The 23,668-nt window shown below is 36.4% G+C and overlaps 1 protein-coding gene across 1 annotated transcript; it reads right to left on the bottom strand.

Annotated features, from left to right (window-relative positions):
* Positions 1-1,931: 1,931 nt before the first annotated feature.
* On the bottom strand, positions 1,932-23,502 carry LOC113157402. The gene is made up of 25 exons (XM_033326549.1): positions 23,190-23,502; positions 22,936-22,968; positions 21,984-22,259; positions 18,312-18,578; positions 17,595-17,870; positions 17,028-17,294; positions 15,677-15,916; positions 15,123-15,389; positions 10,836-10,913; positions 10,638-10,793; positions 10,071-10,337; positions 8,722-8,961; positions 8,155-8,421; positions 7,348-7,623; positions 6,782-7,048; positions 5,978-6,253; positions 5,623-5,718; positions 5,490-5,505; positions 5,347-5,414; positions 4,960-5,010; positions 4,786-4,842; positions 4,027-4,086; positions 3,842-3,889; positions 2,409-2,471; positions 1,932-2,150 (listed from the first exon to the last, which is right to left on the bottom strand). Exons 1-25 carry the CDS (start codon positions 23,224-23,226, stop codon positions 2,065-2,067), a joined length of 4,035 nt encoding a protein of 1,344 aa, XP_033182440.1. The 5' UTR covers positions 23,227-23,502; the 3' UTR covers positions 1,932-2,064.
* Positions 23,503-23,668: the final 166 nt, after the last annotated feature.

Genomic DNA, 23,668 nt, shown 5'->3' with positions numbered 1-23,668 from the left:
CTGGTTGTGGTCTCTAACCAACTATCCTCAGACTGAACAAGCTACTTGGATGAGTAGTGAAACATTTAAGTAAAGTAAAACACAATCCCTGATCTCACAGGACCTTTTCTAAAACACAATAAAAACTAAAATCTGTGATTTGTCAACTCAACTAAACTGGTTTAGATTGTAGCCAATACAGTTTGTCTGTTGAGGTACATGTGAGCAGAACGCAGTGCTGAAGAAAAACAAAGAGATTTGAGACGAGTGGGAGCGAAAAGGATGAGAAATGAGTAGATTAGAGGGACAGCACAGTTAGAGGAAGGATGCAGAGAATATCAGGAGGAGAATGATGAGGATGGAGCTGCCAGAAAGGAGGAGAAGAGAAAGACCAAAGAGGAGGTTCATGGACATGGTCGGTGTGACAGAGGACCAATCAGAGAACAGAGTGAGATGGAGACAAATGATTGGCTGTGGTGAAACCTAAAGGGAGCAGCCAGAAGAAGGAGAGGTATCAAAGATAAATATTAATGTTTTTTAAATGAACCTATCATCACGACCCTAATTAGTACTAACTGTGACTGAAGCATTTAAAGTATTAGAATACATTTAGTAAATTTCATTTTTAGAAAAAAGACATTTGGAACTAAACTGGTTCCAATTGTCAGCAAATGAAATGAAGCTTAAAGTACAGAGAAACTCAGTGAAACATGTTTGTGCTTTTCAAGCAGACTGACTAAAGAATCTCTCTGAAACTAGACTGAAGCTGATTCACAGAACACAGTGAAACTTGAAATGGGTCAAACTGCTCTAATGTTTACTTCAAGGAATACATGTACATAGGTCATCTATAAACATTGTAAAGAATATATACAAATAAATATTGATAAAATACAAATAATCTAGTTTATATTGTGACTGGATCCAGATTACAGTGAATCATTCAATCACTTACACACACACAATGAATGTCTCATATCTGACACACATACTGCATGAAGAGTGGAGTTAGAACAGAGCAAGAATTAAAAACTGCTTTTCAGTGTAACTATCTTTGATGGTGCTGTTTTTAATGAGGAAGTAGATGAAGAAATCAGATTTTAAAACTGAAACACCACAAGAAAACAGCAGAGTCAGGAACAAACTAAGTGAAGCCACTGAGAGATGAACAGTTGACATAACATCCTGTATGTGAAGAACTGATGGAAAACACAGATTTTCAACCTCATGTGGGGACATGAAAAACCCTGCTGTGCTTCACGTCTAATCTCTGCTGATCTCCTCTAGATTTACCAACACTTTCCCTACATCCACACCTAGTGGGATCTCACCATGAACACACTTTTCAGTATTTGTTCAGGTTTTTCATCTGAATGTCTCGGAGCTTTCTGCCTTCACATAACTGAGATGAACGGGACTAGTTTGTGACATTTGACATGAAAAGAACAAATGTCTTGTTGCTCTGAACAGTTCACAGAACAATAATGTGTCTTTTGTCAAGCTTGATAATGTCAGAGGGAAAAGACTGTGGGATGTGTTTAGTACATAAAACATTAAAAACAAACAACTTACTACTGTAAATATGTGTAAAAAGGTAAAAATACAAATAGAAAATACATAGTTACATACTGTACATATATGAGCAGGATATGTAGTAGATCAAACTACATATACACAGTAAACGTGTGTGAAAAAGCTTCTCTCTGCACCGTCACCTCTGTCCTACTGTACAACTAAATGATCATTTAGCTGCTGTTTGGAACATCCAGCAATCTGTGCTTTGTGCTGAGATAACAGAATATGTACATCATAATCTTATGAGCATGTGTGATGATGTGTTCTGTTGTGTCATCTATTAACACATTACAGGACAAACTACTGAGCATGTTGTCATGTTTTCTAGCAGAGATGCTCACAGTGGTTTTATTAAATATTGTCAATCATTTGTCTTTGGTTTGTTTTCCTTAAAGACCTGATAAAAAACACAGAAACAACATGGAGTTATCAGAGATGGAACCATGCTTTCTGACATTATTATGAGTTGTAACTTGTTTAACTATTTATCAAATAAATCATCACCATAAGCTACATGACAGCATTATTACTAAAAGACGTTCGAGGTTTGACTTGGGAATAAACAGGTTCATCTGTCGCTGCAGCAGAAGATTTTCCTGTGAACAGAAGTGATTTGATTGAAATATTTGTTTGTAATTTCATAATTAACTATGATAACATACTGAACTGACAGGTAGTCAGATATATATCACCAATATGTTTCTACTAAATTAACATGCATTAAAAAAATAAAAGAGAAATATAAAAGATTTACAGTCGTTTAATTACATAAAACTACTATTTTACATATTCATTTCACTGTGTCCAAGATGCTTGTTGGACAGCTGCTACAGATAAATATAGACTTTACCAACCTTTGTTTTTCTTGACTTTTCCTTTTTTATCTCTGTCGATCTGGGCATACACCAGACTGTCATCTGAAACAGAAACAACATGTTAGCATTCTTAAATAACCTGGAACGAGTTTACCTGCACTCAAAAAAGCTGGTTACTGGAAATCCAGTAGACATGCAATGAAAGATTAATCTGATTCCTCCTCTGCCCTGAGCTGATTTTGAAATCATCTTTTCACAGATTTTAACTATATGAAGACAGAAAAGCTGCTTCCTGATCACTTTTTCCTTTCTGTCTCTCTTTTGATACGTGTGTCAGGTGTGGGATGATTCAAAGTGCTGTGAGAGACACACAGTCACAGTGCTCCTTCCTTTGTTTGGTTTTGCTTTCTGTACAGACCTGGTAGAAAACCACAAAAACAAAGACATGGGCTTATCAGAGATGTAATGATGCTTCCTGATGTTACTGTGAGTTGTAAGTCATTTAACTATTTTTAATTAATAACCAGGTTCATCTGTCGCTGCAGCAGATGATTTTTCTGTCAACAGAGAAGTGATTTGAAATATTTGTTTGTAATGTTATAATTAACTAATAATCATGACCTTACAAACAAGCAATAATATACTGAACTGACAGGTAGTCAGATTAATATCTTTAATATGTTTTATTGTAAGAAAAACAAACAGGTGTTTGTGGAAAATGTTTCTTACTTATAAAGATGTGTAATCTGGAATATTCACTCAAATCTGCCCTGTGAGTCCTGCTGTGTACTGCAGGAAATGTGTGGTGTGCAGGTGAAAGAGAGGTCAATCTGAGTCTTCATTTAAGTAATGAGAGATTGTTCCCAGTTAGAGAGTGCGTTTCTGCCGTTGTATGGTTATGAAAGTGTCCATTAGGTGGCGCACTTGTTTGATTGCTGTCTTAGTTCAAAAAAGATCAAGCCTACAGGTGGTAAAATAATTGAACTTAGCTACTAGAAGTTCAGACCCATGCAGATGGCAGATGAGAGGGGGATTGGCTGGAACAAGACATTAAATTAAAAATTTAATTAATTAGGTGTACTGAGCAACAAGTCGTGTATTTACAGTCAGTTTTATAGACCTTTTTACATGTGTCTCGGTATATTGACCCTTTTTTGTCAATAAACCTAACATCACTTATGAACACACTTTGCTGCCTCTTTGTCTGATTTTTATGAAGAACTTCTGCAACATTTTTTACATTATTAACAAGAATAATTGGCCCAAGGAAAAGTAAAAACTGTGACACCACAGATTCTACAAAATAAACTTATATTAATAAAAAAAAAAACACTCAGTAAGAAATAAAGGTAAAACATACAGTATAAATACAAACAACTACTATTTTATCAATTTTCGATGCAAAAATTACACAGTGTCCAACATGATGTTTACAGATAGATACAGACGTTACCAACCTTGATTTTTTTTACCTTTTCCTTTATTGTGTCTGTCGATGTTGGCATACACCAGACTGTCATCTGAAACAGACATCAACATGTCAGCATTGGTTAGTTTAAAGATGAAAGAATCTGAATCTGCAAAAGCATGAAGCATTAAAAATTACACACTATACATGAAACATGGAAATATGCAGAATGTAAAAATGAGACTGTACCTGCCGTTTTTATTTTGACATCAGAGTAAATTGAGCTCTCCTCTGGTTTATGCTGCTTCCCTGTTAAGACAATCACATATATTCATAAAGAAAAAACATAATAAATGAATGACTTTTTAAGACATGTCAAAGTATCTAGTTATATTTCTTATATATACAGAACCTCCAAAATCATTGGAACAGTGAGGACAGATTGTTTATTTTTGCTGTAGACTGAAAACATTTCAGTTTGAGATAAAAGATTTCATCTTTTATTTCCAGGTGTTTACATCTGGAACAGATATTAAACTTAGAAGATAGCCCCTGTTGTTTAGCATGTAAAATGCTCAGATGAACTTGTATGTTTGGGATCATGAGTTGATCTTTTTCTCCAAACTCCAGACCTTCCATCATTTTGGTTTTTCTTTGTCTCGTCACTCTACAAAACTTTGTCCTTAAATTTCTGAGCCTCATTTCTGTACTTTTTGGTAAAGTCCAGCCTGGTTTTTATATTGTTCTTGCTCATGAGTGGTTTGTATCTAACAAAATCTTATTTAAACAGTTGATTGTGGTACCTTCGCTCCAGCCCTCTGGAGGTTGTTGTTAGGGTCTCTCTTTACTACTGCTATTAATTTTTGTTTGAATAATCACTGGAATTGGACACATCCAGGCAACAAGACACACCTGTCACCTTTTCTAATACTTTCATCACATGAAAAATAAAGGAACTGTCCTCACTGTTCCAATACTTTTAGAGAAGAGTGTATTTGTAGCACTCACCTTTCTTTCCAAAGGTTTTAAGTTCAATGAATGAATATGTGACATCATCAGATTCATCTGAAATATACAGATTATTATTTATTTTTCTTTCTTTATTTTTTTTTTTTTGTTTGTTTTAAATAATTACAGTAAAGACATTTTAAACTTGGGCTATAAAAATCATTGTTACTGTACCATTTCCAGCATTTTCACAGTCGTTCATTGATTCATAGATACAAGCTTCAACTACAGGAAAGAATACAGGAATAGTTAGATTACAGTAATCATCTATGTTCCAATATAACAAAACAATATCACTTATGAAAGCTATGTATTGGTTTTAAAGGTTTTAAAAACAATAAGTGCAAGGATAATGCATTGATTTAAGGCATTGATTTTTTATATTTAATTAATCATAATCTGGGTTATAATAATATAGGTTTTGTTGTGTTTTCCGCTGTGCTCATGTCTACTTGACACCACTACTTGATCCCAGCTGTGCTCTGCATCAGCCTCTGCATGTGACTGCATTACATGCTGCTGCTTAATTATTTATTTCTATAATACAGTTTAAATGCTGACCATGGTTTTCACTCTGGTTGACCTCGTGATTTGTAGTGGAGCCCCCATTGCTCTCTGACTGAACTGGCCTAAAAAGAAATGTTGTTAGTGGAGGTACAAAGTACTGCTGTTAAATTTAAGATGAGAAAAGAACGTGTACTGACCTGTTAATACATGAATCTGTAACAAAAGACATTTGTTGACACTTTTTATGTCATAAGATCAGAATATAAGTGTGATTTTGAATATTTCAACAGTAAGTATGAAGTAAAGATCTAATAAAATAAAAAAACTCACCTTTGGAGTGTCTGAACCGACAAAACAGGAGCAGGAGAACGATGAGTATTATTCCACAAACTGCTCCAACAATCAGCAACAGAGGAAATGAAGGACCTATATGAAATATTAAGAAAGTAGTCAGAACTTTACTTATATAGGACTTTTCTGTCAAAACTGAGTGTCAATTGAATTTAACAAAACTCAGAATATAACACAATATACAAAAGCAATCTTCAGTAAATTAACTAAAATAACATACTTGTTTCTCAGACAGTAATCCATTAAACAAGACGATGCAGACAGTACATCATTTTAATCCTGCTCACACTTACCTGACATCCAATTCTGTGGTGACACATGTTGTCAAACTTACCTGTTGAGTTAACCTGAACTGACTGGCTGTAATGGGAGTAGTAAACTGGTTCTCCTCTTCCTCCTCTGCACCAGTACTGTCCTTCCTGTGAGACACTGATTTGTCCAGAGGAGTTGAAAACAGCTTCTTGTGGTGTCAGGGGTTCAGAGGATTTATTGTGTCTGTACCAGTAATATTTCCAACCAGATGATGGATTCACAGTGCAGCTCAGAGTCACACTGCCCCCTACTGGAATGACTTTTATGTCAGCGTTCAGTTCAGCTTCTGGTTTAGTTTCTATTCATATTAGAACAAAGACATAAAAAACATTAGTGTCTTCATAAATCTGAGTAATATTCTGTAAATGATCTAATGAAAATGAAAATGAAATATGGCTGAACTCATTGTATCATGAATGCACAAATCTTTAAATTATCACTGGTCTGCATATTTTTTATCTATGTTTTAATAAAGATTATATTATTAGATTAGATACTTATAAAATGCTGATTGGATTGATTAACTAGATGCGTCATGCATTACTCATCAGATTGTTTTCAGATTTATTTGACCTCAGTAAATAAAAACTCTCTTGAGTCTGAGATTCTGGACTTGAGTCCAGAAAAAGTGTCTAACAATGATCTATAATCAGAGCTATCTGATCTACCTCATGAGCCAAAACCAAACCACATCATGACAGAGAGTCAGAACCTTCCACACAACCGACCTCCATTAAATTTATCTTTATTCTTGTAGTAAACATGAAGAGAAGTTTTAAATTAAATTATAGATCATTTTCATTATTTTCTTCATTGTCCTACTTACGTGACACAGTCAGTTTGATGACTCTGCTCCACTCTGTTAACAAATAGTCTCGTCTGCCCCGACAACTGTAGTCTCCACTGTGGGACTCAGCAGCTCTGTAGATCCTGTATTCACTTTGTGTTGGATATGTGTTCAGGTTTGTTGGTCTCCATTCATACGTCCACTGAGTACGTTCATGGTTCTGGATCCAACATCTGACAGTGATTGTTTCACCAGTGTAGATCAGAGACCAGTTGGGATCCAGAGTCAAAGTGGGCCTGATGGAAACTGTTGACATGGAAACAGTTTTCTATCTAATATCTACTGTATCAGCAAATCAATAAACAATAATTCAAAGATTTATAAAATGTAAAATGAGAGTTTGACTCATTTATGAACTTTAACATGAAGTTTTGTGGAGAACAAGTGGAGGAGAAAGTATCATCTGATAACTCTGACTCTCACTCTTTGACATCTGTCCACTAAAAACACAAAGACCATCCCACCTAAAATCTACAAACATGTATTTTCATGTATTTTTCTGATGAGAATCACTAATTAATACAGTAAAAGAAAAATAATATCACCTGTTTTCTCAATAGTAACTGACTGGCTGTACTGGGAGTAGTAAACTGGTTCTCCTCTTCCTCCTCTGCACCAGTACTGTCCTTCCTGTGAGACACTGATTTGTCCATTTGACTTGAAAACATCATCATGTCTGATCAGGAGTTCAGAGGATTCATCTCCTCTGTACCAGTAATATTTCCAACCAGATGATTGATTCACAGAGCAGCTCAGAGTCACACTGCCCCCTACTGGAATGACTTTTTTGTCAGCGTTCAGTTTAGCTTCTGGTTTAGTTTCTATTCATTTTAGAACAAAGACATAAAAAAGCATTAGTGTCTTCATAAATCTGAGTAATGTTCTAAAATAAATTAATGAAAATGACTAAAACTTAATATGGCTGAACACATTGTATCATGATGCACAAATTATTATATTACCACTGATCTGCATCATGAAATATTTTCTTCAATGTGTTAATAAATATTTAATTAGATACTTATCAAATGCAAAAAGCCTCTCCTTTTGGCATTTGATAGGACCATATTTAAATTTCCTCTTTATTTGCTCTGATTTGATGTGATTAACTAGATGCATCATGCATTACTCATCAGATTTTTTCAGGTTCAATTTGACCTCAGTAAATAAAAACTCTCTCGAAGTTCAGTGTTCGGTGGCAACTGGACTTGAGTCTAGAAAAAGTGTCTAACAGTGATCTATGATAAGAGCTATCTGATCTACCTCATGAGCCAAAACCAAACCACATCATGACAGAGAGTCAGAACCTTCCACACAATAATTTTCATTATTTTCTTCATTGTCCTACTTACGTGACACAGTCAGTTTGATGACTTTGCTCCACTCTGTTAACAAATAGTCTCCTCTGCCCCGACAACTGTAGTCTCCACTGTGGGACTCAGCAGCTCTGTAGATCCTGTATTCACTTTGTGTTGGATATGTGTTCAGGTTTGTTGGTCTCCATTCATACGTCCACTGAGTACGTTCATGGTTCTGGATCCAACATCTGACAGTGATTGTTTCACCAGTGTAGATCAGAGACCAGTTGGGATCCAGAGTCACAGTGGGCCTGATGGAAACTGTTGACATGGAAACAGTTTTCTATCTAATATCTACTGTATCAGCAAATTAATAAACAATAATTCAAAGATTTATAAGATGTCAAATGAGAGTTTGACTCATTTATGAACTTTTATCATGAAGTTTTGTGGAGAACAAGTGGAGGAGAAAGTATCATCTGATAACTCTGACTCTCACTCTTTGACATCTGTCCACTAAAAACACAAAGACCATCCCACTTAAAATCTACAAACATGTATTTTCTGTTCTTATTCTGATGAGAATCACTAATTAATACAGTAATAGAAAAATAATATCACCTGTTTTATTAATAGTAACTTCATTACTGTTCTCTGTGTAGTAAACTGGGTTTCCTCTTCCTCCTCTGCAGTAATAGACGCCTCCTTCTGAAACTCTGTTCCAAGATGACCAAGACCCTGAGTTATGTCTGAACCAGTATTTCCAGCCCTCAGACTCGTCCACAGAGCAGCTCAGTGTCACTCTGCCTCCTGCTGGTATGACTTCACTGTCTGCTCTCAGTGAGGCTCTGGGTCTATTTGCTGTTTAGTTCAATGTAAAAACAAACATAGAAATGTTAGAACAAGACTTTCCCACATTTCATTGACTTCATTATATTGACTAATTCATTTGCTGCTGATATTAAACATGAAACAGTCTAATGAACAAACCTCCAGTCCACAGTATCTGTATGACACCTACTGCTTCTCTTATTTCTCTACAGTGACATTCATGGTTATCAGTGGCTCCTACAATGTTCACTGTTCTCAGTGCTGTTTGTGTATAAGATGTATAAGAGAGGACTCAGAACAGAGCTGTGTTCTCTCTCTTCTCTTAAACAAACGTTTGAAAATCATCACATCTTGAAGTTTACAGATGACACAGTGATAATCAACCTGCTGAACAATGACGAGTCGTCTCATGGTTCTGTGTTGGATCAGTTTTTAAATGCTGCTCTGAATCCTTCCTTGAGTTAAATGGCACTTAAACTAAGACATGTGAATTGATTTTAGACGTAATGCTCCAGGTTCTATCAGCACTGTAATAAATGTACAGACTGTAGAAACAGTGGAGTCCTTTAAATACCTGGACACCATCACTGACAATAAACTGTCATTTGAGCTAAATACAAACATGCTGTGCAAGAAAAGTCAACTACGACTTTTCAGTCTATGAAGGCTGAATAAGTTTCTTGTTGACAGAACTCTGATGACACTGATCTACAGAGCTTTCATTCAACGTGTTCTTACATTTTCTTGTATCTGTTGGTTTGACTCTCTCAGTGTTAAACAGAAAAGTTCATTAAATTGTTATGGTTAGTAGTAAAATCCCTGGGACTCCATTAAGCAGCCTGTCTGACCTCCAGAGGAAGCAGCTGGTTTACAAAGTCCAGTCCATCCTGTCTGACAGCTTCATCCTGACACTCTGAGTTCCACATGCTGCCTTCTGGTTCTCTCTTTAGCATCAACGAACCAGAACCAACAGATACAAACACTTTTTCTACCCTCAGTGATCAGTGTGGTGAACTCAGAGAGAAGGTGGTGATGAAAACAGAACATGAGATGTTTCCTGTTCTTCTATTTAGAGTAAATAACTGTAAACTCATTCAAACATCACTTTTTCTGTATAATTTACAGACTGTCCTACTTACGTGACACAGTCAGTTTGATGACTCTGCTCCACTCTGTTAACAAATAGTCTCCTCTGCCCCGACAACTGTAGTCTCCACTGTGGGACTCAGCAGCTCTGTCGATCCTGTATTCACTTTGTGTTGGATATGTGTTCAGGTTTGTTGGTCTCCATTCATACGTCCACTGAGTACGTTCATGGTTCTGGATCCAACATCTGACAGTGATTGTTTCACCAGTGTAGATCAGAGACCAGTTGGGATCCAGAGTCACAGTGGGCCTGATGGAAACTGTTGACATGGAAACAGTTTTCTATCTAATATCTACTGTATCAGCAAATCAATAAACAATAATTCACAGATTTATAAGATGTCAAATGAGAGTTTGACTCATTTATGAACTTTTATCATGAAGTTTTGTGGAGAACAAGTGGAGGAGAAAGTATCATCTGATAACTCTGACTCTCACTCTTTGACATCTGTCCACTGAAAACACAAAGACCATCCCACCTAAAATCTACAAAAATCTATTTTCAGGTCTTATTCTGATGAGAATCACTAATTAATACAGTAATGGAAAAATAATATCACCTGTTTTCTCAATAGTAACTGACTGGCTGTACTGGGAGTAGTAAACTGGTTCTCCTCTTCCTCCTCTGCACCAGTACTGTCCTTCCTGTGAGACACTGATTTGTCCAGAGGAGTTGAAAACAGCATCTTGTGGTGTCAGGAGTTCAGAGGATTGATCTCCTCTGTACCAGTAATATCTCCAACCAGATGATGGATTCACAGAGCAGCTCAGACTCACACTGCCCCCTACTGGAATGACTTTTATGTCGGCGTTCAGTTCAGCTTCTGGTTTAGTTTCTATTCATTTTAGAACAAAGATATAAAAAAGCATTAGTGTCTTCATAAATCTGAGTAATGTTCTGTAAATTAATGAATGAAAATGACTAAAATAAACGGCTGAACTTATTAACTAGATGCATCATGCATTACTCATCAGACTTTTTCAGGTTTATTTGACCTCAGTAACTAAAAACTCTCTCGAAGTTCAGTGCTCTGTGGCAACTGGACTTGTCTGAGATTCTGGACTTGAGTCCAGAAAAAGTGTCTAACAGTGATCTTTGATCAGAGCTATCTGATCTACCTCATGAGCCAAAACCAAACCACATCATAACAGAGAGTCACAACCTTCCACACAACAAACCCCCATTAAATTTATCTTTATTCTTGTAGTAAACATAAAGAGAAGTTTCAAATTAATTTATAGATCATTTTCATTATTTTCTTCATTGTCCTACTTACGTGACCCAGTCAGTTTGATGACTCTGCTCCACTCTGTTAACAAATAGTCTCCTCTGCCCCGACAACTGTAGTCTCCACTGTGGGACTCAGCAGCTCTGTAGATCCTGTATTCACTTTGTGTTGGATATGTGTTCAGGTTTGTTGGTCTCCATTCATACGTCCACTGAGTACGTTCATGGTTCTGGATCCAACATCTGACAGTGATTGTTTCACCAGTGTAGATCAGAGACCAGTTGGGATCCAGAGTCACAGTGGGCCTGATGGAAACTGTTGACATGGAAACTGTTTTCTATCTAATATCTACTGTATCAGCAAATCAATAAACAATAATTCAAAGATTTATAAAATGTCAAATGAGAGTTTGACTCATTTATGAACTTTTATCATGAAGTTTTGTGGAGAACAAGTGGAGGAGAAAGTATCATCTGATAACTCTCACTCTTTGACATCTGTGCACTGAAAACACAAAGACCATCCCACCTAAAATCTACAAACATGTATTTTCAGGTCTTATTCTGATGAGAATCACTAAATAATACAGTAATAGAAAAATAATATCACCTGTTTTATTAATAGTAACTGACTGGCTGTACTGGGAGTAGTAAACTGGTTCTCCTCTTCCTCCTCTGCACCAGTACTGTCCTTCCTGTGAGACACTGATTTGTCCATTTGACTTGAAAACAGCATCTTGTGGTCTCAGGGGTTCAGAAGATTTATTGTGTCTGTACCAGTAATATTTCCAACCAGATGATGGATTCACAGAGCAGCTCAGTGTCACTCTGCCTCCTGCTGGTATGACTTCACTGTCTGCTCTCAGTGAGGCTCTGGGTCTATTTGCTGTTTAGTTCAATGTAAAAACAAACATAGAAATGTTAGAACAAGACTTTCCCCACATTTCATTGACTTCACTATATTGACTAATTAATTTGCTGCTGATATTAAACATGAAACAGTCTAATAAACAAACCTCCAGTCCACAGTATCTGTATGACACCTACTGCTTCTCTTATTTCTCTACAGTGACATTCATGGTTATCAGTGGCTCCTACAGTGTTCACTGTTCTCAGTGCTGTTTGTGTATAAGATGTATAAGAGAGGACTCAGAACAGAGCTGTGTTCTCTCTCTTCTCTTAAACAAACGTTTGTATCACCAGGTTTGAAAATCGTCACATCTTAAAGTTTACAGACGACACAGTGATAATTAACCTGCTGAACAATGACGAGTCATCTCCAGGTTCTATCAGCACTGTAATAAATGTCCAGACTGTAGAAACAGTGGAGTCCTTTAAATACCTGGACACCATCATTGACAATAAACTATCATTTGAGCTAAATACAAACATGCTGTGCAAGAAAAGTCAACTACGTCTTTTCAGTCTATGAAGGCTGGATAAGTTTCATGCTGACAGAACTCTGATGACACTGATCTACAGAGCTTTCATTTAAAGTGTTCTTACATTTTCTTGTATCTGTTGGTTTGACTCTCTCAGTGTGTCGGAGAAAAAATCAACTTCAGCATGAAAGAAGACAAGAGATACTAAAACAGAACAAGGTTCATAGAAAGGACATGAGTAGGAGATGGGTTCTGGGTCTCAGGGTTGTAACGAGTGATACACACAGACCTGTAGTGAAAATTAATGGTCTCAACCTATGTGTAGAGATATGTATGTTTTCCTTGTAGTGCACATATACTTAGTTCCTTAGGAATGTTATGTGGGGGGGCTGTGAAGTATGAGGGTTAGAGAGAGGTAGAGCAGAAGATATTTACATGATTGTGATGTTTCCTCCATGCCAGCATGTATGTATTAAATTGAGATGGTTCATTACACTAAGTTCTTCCTTGAAGTCTAAGATTTTACAATATTTACAGCAGGGGTGTCAAACTCATTTTAGTTCAGGGGCCACATACAGTGTTTGATGTCAAGTGGGCCGGACCATTAAAATCAAAGCACAGCTCATCATCATAGCTCATCATAGTTATAAATAATAATAAGTTCATGTTTTCCCCTTTGTTCTAGAAGAAAGAAGTACAATCACATTAGAATTTTTTTTTTTTGTTAATGAACTATCCTTTTACAAAACATGGTAAGAAGAAAATCGGATTTCTCAAGAAAAACGTGCAATTTGCTTCAGTTTATCATTTACATGTGTGCATTACAACTAATTACAGTGATTGTACAAAAGACACAAAACACAAGAGTCACAGGTATTAAGATCTGAAAAATATGGTAGTCTATTGCACTTTAAGATTAAATTAACTTATCATAATATAGGAATTATTTTTACTCCATTTTCCACATGTGTAATAATTCTCAAAACCTAAATCGACTCCCCACATCTTACAAACCTAAGTAGTGGCCCATTTAAATGTATATTAAAGAAAGTAATCACCTGGCCTGTAAATATAAGATTCATACATGAAACACACATAAAAAATACATACATAAAATTTAAGACCAAACTCTTCTGTTGTGAAGCTGGTGACTAACATTAAATTGCACCATTATTAACTATTATTACAGGATTAATTCATTCAAGGATTCATTTTGTCCTTTGTCAATTTTTTCACTATGCTGAGTCTCATAGTGGCGCCGTATTATATATTATAATATATTAACATAGTATTATATATTATAATATATTAATATAGTATTATATATTATAATATATTAATATAGTATTAAATATTATAATATATTAGTATAGTATTATATATTATAATAAATTAGTATAGTGTTATATATTTTACTATATTAATATAGTATTATATATTATAATATATTAATATAGTATTATATTATAATATATTAGTATAGTGTTATATATTTTAATATATTAATATAGTATTATATATTATAATATATTAATATAGTATTATATTATAATATATTAGTATAGTGTTATATATTATAATATATTAATATAGTATTATATATTATAATATATTAACATAGTATTATACATTATAATATATTAATATAGTATTATATATTATAATATATTATATGTTATATTCCTTGAACACCGACGCGTGTTGCAAACACACAGCACACAGGTTTCCCGTTCTCCTCTGTTAATAAAATGGAAGGTGTCCACTTTTCTCCTTTTTGAGAAAGACATTTTGGTTAATCAGGATGTGAAGGCGAGTACAAAAGTAAGTAGATGAATCATAGTAATCACTGAACATTAGCTGGGAATTGTTTTGTTTGTTTCTTCTTCTTCTTTCAGCTACTCCATGTCTAAAACACCCTAGCGCCCCTAGAGGAAAATTTAGAAATGTTTATTTTTTAGAAATTCTAGTTCATGTCTCATTGCATTTTTTTACTTTCAGATTTATCCTGCGGGCCGTACGTTTGACATCCCTGATTTAGAGGGAGAGGAAACATTTTTAAGACAAGTGTTAAACAGAAAAGTTCATTAAATGGTTAAAGTTAGTAGTAAAATCCCTGGGACTCCATTAAGCAGCCTGTCTGACCTCCAGAGGAAGCAGCTGGTTTACAAAGTCCAGTCCATCCTGTCTGACAGCTTCATCCTGACACTCTGAGTTCCACCTGCTGCCTTCTGGTTCTCTCTTTAGCAGCAACGAACCAGAACCAACAGATACAAACACTTTTTCTACCCTCAGTGATCAGTGTGGTGAACTCAGAGAGAAGGTGGTGATGAAAACGGAACATGAGACATGTTTCCTGTTCTTCTATTTAGAGTAAATAACTGTAAACTCATTCAAACATCACTTTTTCTGTATGAATTACCGACTGTCCTACTTACGTGACACAGTCAGTTTGATGACTCTGCTCCACTCTGTTAACAAATAGTCTCCTCTGCCCCGACAACTGTAGTCTCCACTGTGGGACTCAGCAGCTCTGTCGATCCTGTATTCACTTTGTGTTGGATATGTGTTCAGGTTTGTTGGTCTCCATTCATACGTCCACTGAGTACGTTCATGGTTCTGGATCCAACATCTGACAGTGATTGTTTCACCAGTGTAGATCAGAGACCAGTTGGGATCCAGAGTCACAGTGGGCCTGATGGAAACTGTTGACATGGAAACAGTTTTCTATCTAATATCTACTGTATCAGCAAATCAATAAACAATAATCCAAAGATTTATAAGATGTCAAATGAGAGTTTGACTCATTTATTAACTTTTATCATGAAGTTTTGTGGAGAACAAGTGGAGGAGAAAGTATCATCTGATAACTCTGACTCTCACTCTTTGACATCTGTCCAGACCATCCCACCTAAAATCTACAAAAATCTATTTTCAGGTCTTATTCTGATGAGAATCACTAATTAATACAGTAATAGAAAAATAATATCACCTGTTTTCTTAATAGTAACTGCATCACTGTTCTCTGTGTAGTAAACTGGGTTTCCTCTTCCTCCTGTGCAGTAATAGACGCCTCCTTCTGAAACTCTGTTCCAAGATGACCAAGACCCTGAGTAACGTCTGAACCAGTATTTCCAGCCCTCAGACTCGTCCACAGAGCAGCTCAGGTTCACTCTGCCTCCTGCTGGTATGACTTCACTGTCTGCTCTCAGTGAGGCTCTGGGTCTATTTGCTGTTTAGTTCAATGTAAAAATAAACAGAAATGTTAGAACAAGACTTTCCCCACATTTCATTGACTTCACTATATTGACTAATTCATTTGCTGCTGCTATTAAACATGAAACAGTCTAATGAACAAACCTCCAGTCCACAGTATCTGTATGACACCTACTGCTTCTCTTATTTCTCTACAGTGACATTCATGGTTATCAGTGGCTCCTACAATGTTCACTGTTCTCAGTGCTGTTTGTGTATAAGATGTATAAGAGAGGACTCAGAACAGAGCTGTGTTCTCTCTCTTCTCTTAAACAAACGTTTGAAAATCGTCAAATCTTGAAGTTTACAGATGACACAGTGATAATCAACCTGCTGAACAATGACGAGTCGTCTCATGGTTCTGTGTTGGATCAGTTTTTTAAATGCTGCTCTGAATCCTTCCCTGAGTTAAATGGCACTTAAACTAAGACATGTGAATTGATTTTAGACGTAATGCTCCAGGTTCTATCAGCACTGTAATAAATGTACAGACTGTAGAAACAGTGGAGTCCTTTAAATACCTGGACACCATCACTGACAATAAACTGTCATTTGAGCTAAATGCAAACATGCTGTGCAAGAAAAGTCAACTACGACTTTTCAGTCTATGAAGGCTGGATAAGTTTCTTGTTGACAGAACTCTGATGACACTGATCTACAGAGCTTTCATTCAACGTGTTCTTACATTTTCTTGTATCTGTTGGTTTGACTCTCTCAGTGTTAAACAGAAAAGTTCATTAAATTGTTATGGTTAGTAGTAAAATCCCTGGGACTCCATTAAGCAGCCTGTCTGACCTCCAGAGGAAGCAGCTGGTTTACAAAGTCCAGTCCATCCTGTCTGACAGCTTCATCCTGACACTCTGAGTTCCACATGCTGCCTTCTGGTTCTCTCTTTAGCAGCAACGAACCAGAACCAACAGATACAAACACTTTTTCTACCCTCAGTGATCAGTGTGGTGAACTCAGAGAGAAGGTGGTGATGAAAACGGAACATGAGACATGTTTCCTGTTCTTCTATTTAGAGTAAATAACTGTAAACTCATTCAAACATCACTTTTTCTGTATGAATTACCGACTGTCCTACTTACGTGACACAGTCAGTTTGATGACTCTGCTCCACTCTGTTAACAAATAGTCTCCTCTGCCCCGACAACTGTAGTCTCCACTGTGGGACTCAGCAGCTCTGTCGATCCTGTATTCACTTTGTGTTGGATATGTGTTCAGGTTTGTTGGTCTCCATTCATACGTCCACTGAGTAAGTTCATGGTTCTGGATCCAACATCTGACAGTGATTGTTTCACCAGTGTAGATCAGAGACCAGTTGGGATCCAGAGTCACAGTGGGCCTGATGGAAACTGTTGACATGGAAACTGTTTTCTATCTAATATCTACTGTATCAGCAAATCAATAAACAATAATTCACAGATTTATAAGATGTCAAATGAGAGTTTGACTCATTTATGAACTTTTATCATGAAGTTTTGTGGAGAACAAGTGGAGGAGAAAGTATCATCTGATAACTCTGACTCTCACTCTTTGACATCTGTCCACTGAAAACACAAAGACCATCCCACCTAAAATCTACAAAAATCTATTTTCAGGTCTTATTCTGATGAGAATCACTAATTAATACAGTAATGGAAAAATAATATCACCTGTTTTCTCAATAGTAACTGACTGGCTGTACTGGGAGTAGTAAACTGGTTCTCCTCTTCCTCCTCTGCACCAGTACTGTCCTTCCTGTGAGACACTGATTTGTCCAGAGGAGTTGAAAACAGCATCTTGTGGTGTCAGGAGTTCAGAGGATTGATCTCCTCTGTACCAGTAATATTTCCAACCAGATGATGGATTCACAGAGCAGCTCAGACTCACACTGCCCCCTACTGGAATGACTTTTATGTCGGCGTTCAGTTCAGCTTCTGGTTTAGTTTCTATTCATTTTAGAACAAAGACATAAAAAAGCATTAGTGTCTTCATAAATCTGAGTAATGTTCTGTAAATTAATGAATGAAAATGACTAAAATAAACGGCTGAACTTATTAACTAGATGCATCATGCATTACTCATCAGACTTTTTCAGGTTTATTTGACCTCAGTAACTAAAAACTCTCTCGAAGTTCAGTGCTCTGTGGCAACTGGACTTGTCTGAGATTCTGGACTTGAGTCCAGAAAAAGTGTCTAACAGTGATCTTTGATCAGAGCTATCTGATCTACCTCATGAGCCAAAACCAAACCACATCATAACAGAGAGTCACAACCTTCCACACAACAAACCCCCATTAAATTTATCTTTATTCTTGTAGTAAACATAAAGAGAAGTTTAAAATTAATTTATAGATCATTTTCATTATTTTCTTCATTGTTCTACTTACGTGACACAGTCAGTTTGATGACTCTGCTCCACTCTGTTAACAAATAGTCTCCTCTGCCCCGACAACTGTAGTCTCCACTGTGGGACTCAGCAGCTCTGTAGATCCTGTATTCACTTTGTGTTGGATATGTGTTCAGGTTTGTTGGTCTCCATTCATACGTCCACTGAGTACGTTCATGGTTCTGGATCCAACATCTGACACTGATTGTTTCACCAGTGTAGATCAGAGACCAGTTGGGATCCAGAGTCACAGTGGGCCTGATGGAAACTTTTCAAAAGTGCACAATAAAAAACAAAATCAGGACTGAACACTTTTAGAGCTTTAAGTTACTAATAAAAATCAACTAGATTCAATCTTTTGAATTTCTTATGAGTGGCAGCAAACATGAGATAAAAGTGCTTTAGTGTTCACAGTGTTACACTTCCTCCCTCTGCCCCTGTCTGTTGGTTTGGTTTTTGTTTTGTTCTGGTCTCACCCTTCTGCCACACACACATATGGACTTCCTCTTCCCCCACTCTCCACACACCGGACTAATTACAGTCTCAATTCACCTGTTACTCCCTCTGTTTTAAAAGCACCCCTCAGTCCGGTGCTGGTTTGTCACTTCTGCTTCATTCATGCTCATGACATTCATTCATTTGTCACTCAGCTTTTTCGGATTCCCCTGGACTACACTTCTGTTTGTTGGACATTGTTTTCGTTCGTGAGTTTATGTTTGTGAGTTTGTATGTTGCCTGCCTTTTGCAGTGCATTTTCCGTTGTTACTTTGTCTTGTTAGCTTTGTCTGTTTGTTTCCGTCCGTCCTGCCTTCCGCAGTGATTTTGGTTTGTCACTTTGTACTTTTAGTTTGTCTGTTAGTTTCATGTCCGCTTTAGTGCGTGGGTTTGTTGGTACTTTGTATGTTGTCGTTAGAGTTTTAGTCTGAGTTTTTGCCTGTGTTACCACAGTGTTTTATGTTGATACTTTGTTCGTGTTTGTTAGTTCCCTGTGTCTCCTGCTCTCCTGTTGTTAATAAACCTTTTTTGTTGGTCCCGTTAGTCTGTTCGTAACACACAGTTGACAGCAGGTTTAGAAAAACTTGTTAAGTTATTTGTACAAATGCAGAACTTGTTTTACACAAAGTTCAAGTAAGAAGAGATTTGGACATGAAGCTGTTCTCAATGTCACAGGTTTTTTTTTCATCTCGATAAACAAACATTTTCCACATTTCAGAGTATTTTAAACTTTGTGTGGTGTTCAGGTCTGTGGGACTTTTCAGTGTTTGTCAAAAGAGAAATGATGCAATGTGATGAACCTCTAAAATTAGACATTTTTACTTAATGACTTCAAACTGCACATCTTCTCTACAGATGATATGATATCACACCTTTGATGTTCTGGTCACCAGACTCTCAGGTAATATAAGTGGAGGTCCTGTGTCTCTTCACTGTGTCCTCCTCCTACATGACCTGTACTTACTGTGTATGAGAGTTGGTGTTTCTGCAACATTCTTTCATTTCAAGCTCTGAAACCTGTCTGCTTGTTTTCTTCCACTTTAGAAACTCACCAGTTTCCTGAATGGTGACTGGATCACTTTCAACTGTCTCTGAATCAGTCTCTGTTCCCCTCAGTCCTCTGCAGCTGTAATTTCCTCCTTGTGAGACTTTGACTGTGGCTGATTCACTGACACTGAAAGTCTGAACTTCAGAAGAGTCTGAAGAGCGTCTGAACCAGTCGTATTTGAAATCAGCAGATTCCTGCAGCACAGAGCAGCTCAGTGTCACACTGCCTCCTGCTGGTATGGTCGTACTGTCTGCTGTCACAGTGGCTTTAGGCAGACGATCTACTGAGGTCACAGAAACAATAAAACAAGTAAATAATACTAACAGAGCTGTCATCAAACATGTATTGACATGTTTTTATGACACAGGAGAAACAAACACGTCTCATGTCATCAATAATGTTTTGTTTTTAGCAGATTTCTCCTAGTTTGATTTCTTTGGTTCCACATGTTTTGAACTCACACAAACTTACTCCTACATTCACTGAAATAAACAATATAAGTTAACAAAGAAGCTTTGTAACAAGTCGTTAGACAACATGATAAACTACTAACTTTTACTGTCTCTAAGGAGAATATCAAAACAGACACTGTCAAATTACCGCTCTGTTCAAAGTAAGAGTCTAATTAATTTAACAATTGCTGACAAGACTCGCTCTTGGTAATCATTCAGAGACGACTGTTATTGTCTGTACCTGAGGTTGGTACATCCTTCCCAATCTCTGCTTCATCATGTTGATCTGTTTATACGATCAGATGAATTAATAAAATAGACTAATAAATAGGACTCTGTCCTGTGGGTCAATGCAACATTTAATCTATATATATAAACATACAACACTGTTTAAATTATCAACTAAACTGTTCACTAGTATTCATACATGAAATACAATATTACAGTAGATTCATTATAAAGTATAAGCACAAATAGGATGAACACAAAATAAACACTATTACTCACCTTCATTGTTTCTGTTGACGTTTGTAGTCAGAACTAAAAGAAAGATTCAAACCTCATCAGACGTCAAAGTCAAAATCAGAATAAACAAGGCATACACTCAAAATCTGTATACATTATAATAGTGTATCTTCTCTGAATTCTGAATCTTCAAAAGAAGCTGTAACACAAACACCAAAACAACAAGAGCTTTAAGTTACTGATAAAAATCAACTAGATACAATCTTTTGAATTTGTTATGAGTGGCAGCAAACATTAACGTCTGGACTTCATCCACTCTCCACTCACCGGACTAATGACTTACGACTGACTCGTTTCACCTGTGTGTATATTGCTTTATAAGCACTCAGTCCTCTGGTTAATTGCTGATTTGTCACATTTCATGGCTCTACTTCACTTGTTTGTTTGTTTGGTTGGTTGTTCTTTGTCACACAGTCATTTTGGTTAACTCTTGGACCTTAGTTTCGTTTGTGAGTTTATGTTTGTGAGTTGCCTGCCTTTTGCAGTGTATTTTTTGTTGTTACTTTGTATTTCTTATTCGTGAGTTCGGTTGTGTTCCATTAGTGTTTGTGCAAAGTCTTGTTTTGTGATAGTGTGTTAGTTTCTAGTTTGTATTTTTGCCTGTGTTACCACAGTGTTTTCAGTTGTCACTTTGTATGTTTGTCTATGGTTTTGTTTGTACTTAACCACCGTGTTTTCGGGTCTCTTTTAGTTGATACTTTGTTAGTTTTGGTAGTTCCTTGTGTCCCCTGCCCTTTTGTTAATAAATAACCTTTTGTTTTGTACTCGTTCTCCCTCGTCCGTTTGTCATGCTATAACAACTTCAGCCTGGGCTCATGAAATTAAAGTGCTTTTGTGTTCACAGTTGACAACAGGCTTATAAATACTCAGTTATTTGTACAAATGCAGAACGTTTTTTTACACTAAGTTCAAGTAAGAAGAGATTTGGACATGAAGCTGTTCTCGACATCTTTAACTGTCACTGTTTTATGAACATTCATTTTTAAAAAGATGGAAAATGTTTAATTCACAATCAAATCCACAAAAAGAACACCATGTTTCTAATCAGCAGTATTCATGAAGGATCCTCAACTTCTCAGCAGTGTTTGTTTGCATTCTTTCATTTCAAGCTCTGAAACCTGTCTGTTTGTTTTCTTCCACTTTGGAAACTCACCAGTTTCCTGAATGGTGACTGGATCACTTTCAGCTGTCTCTGAATCAGTCTCTGTTCCCCTCAGTCCTCTGCAGCTGTAAATTCCTCCTTGTGAGACAGTGACTGTGGCTGATTCACTGACACTGAAAGTCTGAACTTCAGAAGAGTATGAGGAGCGTCTGAACCAGTCGTATTTGAAATCAGCAGATTCCTGCGTCACAGAGCAGCTCAGTGTCACATTGCCTCCTGCTGGTATGGTTGTACTGTCTGCTGTCAGAGTGGGTTTAGGCAGACGATCTACTGAGGTCACAGAAACAATAAAACAGGTAAATAACTGTAACAGAGCTGTCATCAAACATTTATATACCAACATGTCTCATGTCATCAATAATGTTTAGTTCAATTTAGCAGATTTCTCCAAGTTTGATTTCTTTGGTTCCACATGTTTTGAAATCACACAAATCTACTCCTACATTCACTGAAATAGACAAAATAAATTAACAAACAAGCTTTCTAACAAGCACAGTGACTCACTTAATGTTAGACAACATGATAAACTAGTAACTTTTACAGCCCCTAAGGAGAATATCAAAACAGACACAGTCATATTACAGCTCTGTTCAAAGTAAGAGTCTAATTAATTTAACAATTACTGAAAAGACTCGCTCTTTATAATCATTCAGAGACGACTGTTGTAATTGTCTGTACTGAGGTTGATAAGCTCTTCTCACTCTCTGCTTCATCATGTTGATCTGTTCATACAATCAGATGAATTAATAAAATAGACTAATAAATATGACTCTGTCCTGTGGGTCAATGCAACATTTAATCTCCATATATAAACATACAACACTGTTTAAATTATCAACTAAACTGTTCACTAGTATTCATACATGAAATACAATATTACAGTAGATACCTGATAAAATATGAGCACAAATAAAATGAACACAAAAGAAAGACTATTACTCACCCCCGTTGTTTCCGTTGACGTTTGTAGTGAGAACTAAAAGAAAGATTAAAACCTCATCAGACCTCAAAGTCAAAATCATAATAAACAAGGCATACACTCAAAATCTATATACATAATAATACTGTATTATACTGTATCTTAGACAATAAACTGTGTAAAATTTAACAAAGTCCTTCACTCTAAATGAAGCCAAACCATGTTAATTAAAGAAAACATTTAAAGTCATATCATAAGTAAGTCTCTGATGTACTCACAGAATAACAACAGGACACAGAACAAAGTGTTCTTCATCTTCACATCCAGCACTGACACTGTCACTCTGCTGCTCTGCTGCTGAGAAATAACAGAAAAAAGAGAAATAACAAAGAGAGAGAAGTAACATCTCACATAAATACAACATCAGAATAAAGTATAGCCTGTCTGTTCTTCCTTCCTTTTTACACAAAACCCAAACGACCACGGCTTTGACCACAGCACATTGCTGACACGTTTACACTTCCTGTCCACTGCACAAATGTGTTATCTTGTCTCTGAATAAGAGGTTTGTAACTGCTACTTACAAATATCAACTTAGTATTTCAGTCATACTGTTTCACCTGAACTTTCAAATTATATATATGAACATCACATAATCTTTCTACTTATGTGCAGTTTTAAAAGTGGTTGTTAAACCACAGGTGTTATTATGTAGAGAGAAAATGATTCAGAGAACAAAGGTAGAAAGTTCACAGTG

Source organism: Anabas testudineus, chromosome 18, assembly GCF_900324465.2.
Source record: "Anabas testudineus chromosome 18, fAnaTes1.2, whole genome shotgun sequence".
In the NCBI taxonomy this organism is placed as follows: Eukaryota; Metazoa; Chordata; class Actinopteri; order Anabantiformes; family Anabantidae; genus Anabas; species Anabas testudineus.
This window is presented reverse-complemented; position numbering and strand designations above follow the sequence as displayed.

Coding starts and splice junctions, on each gene's coding strand:
- LOC113157402 (XM_033326549.1), bottom strand. CDS start 23,226: ATGAAGAACACTTTGTTCTGTGTCCTGTTGTTATTCT. Junction 8,422..8,721: donor AGTTACTATTAATAAAACAG/GTGATATTATTT, acceptor CCATGTCAACAG/TTTCCATCAGGCCCACTGTG. Junction 3,890..4,026: donor TGTCAAAATAAAAACGGCAG/GTACAGTCTCAT, acceptor TGTCTGTTTCAG/ATGACAGTCTGGTGTATGCC.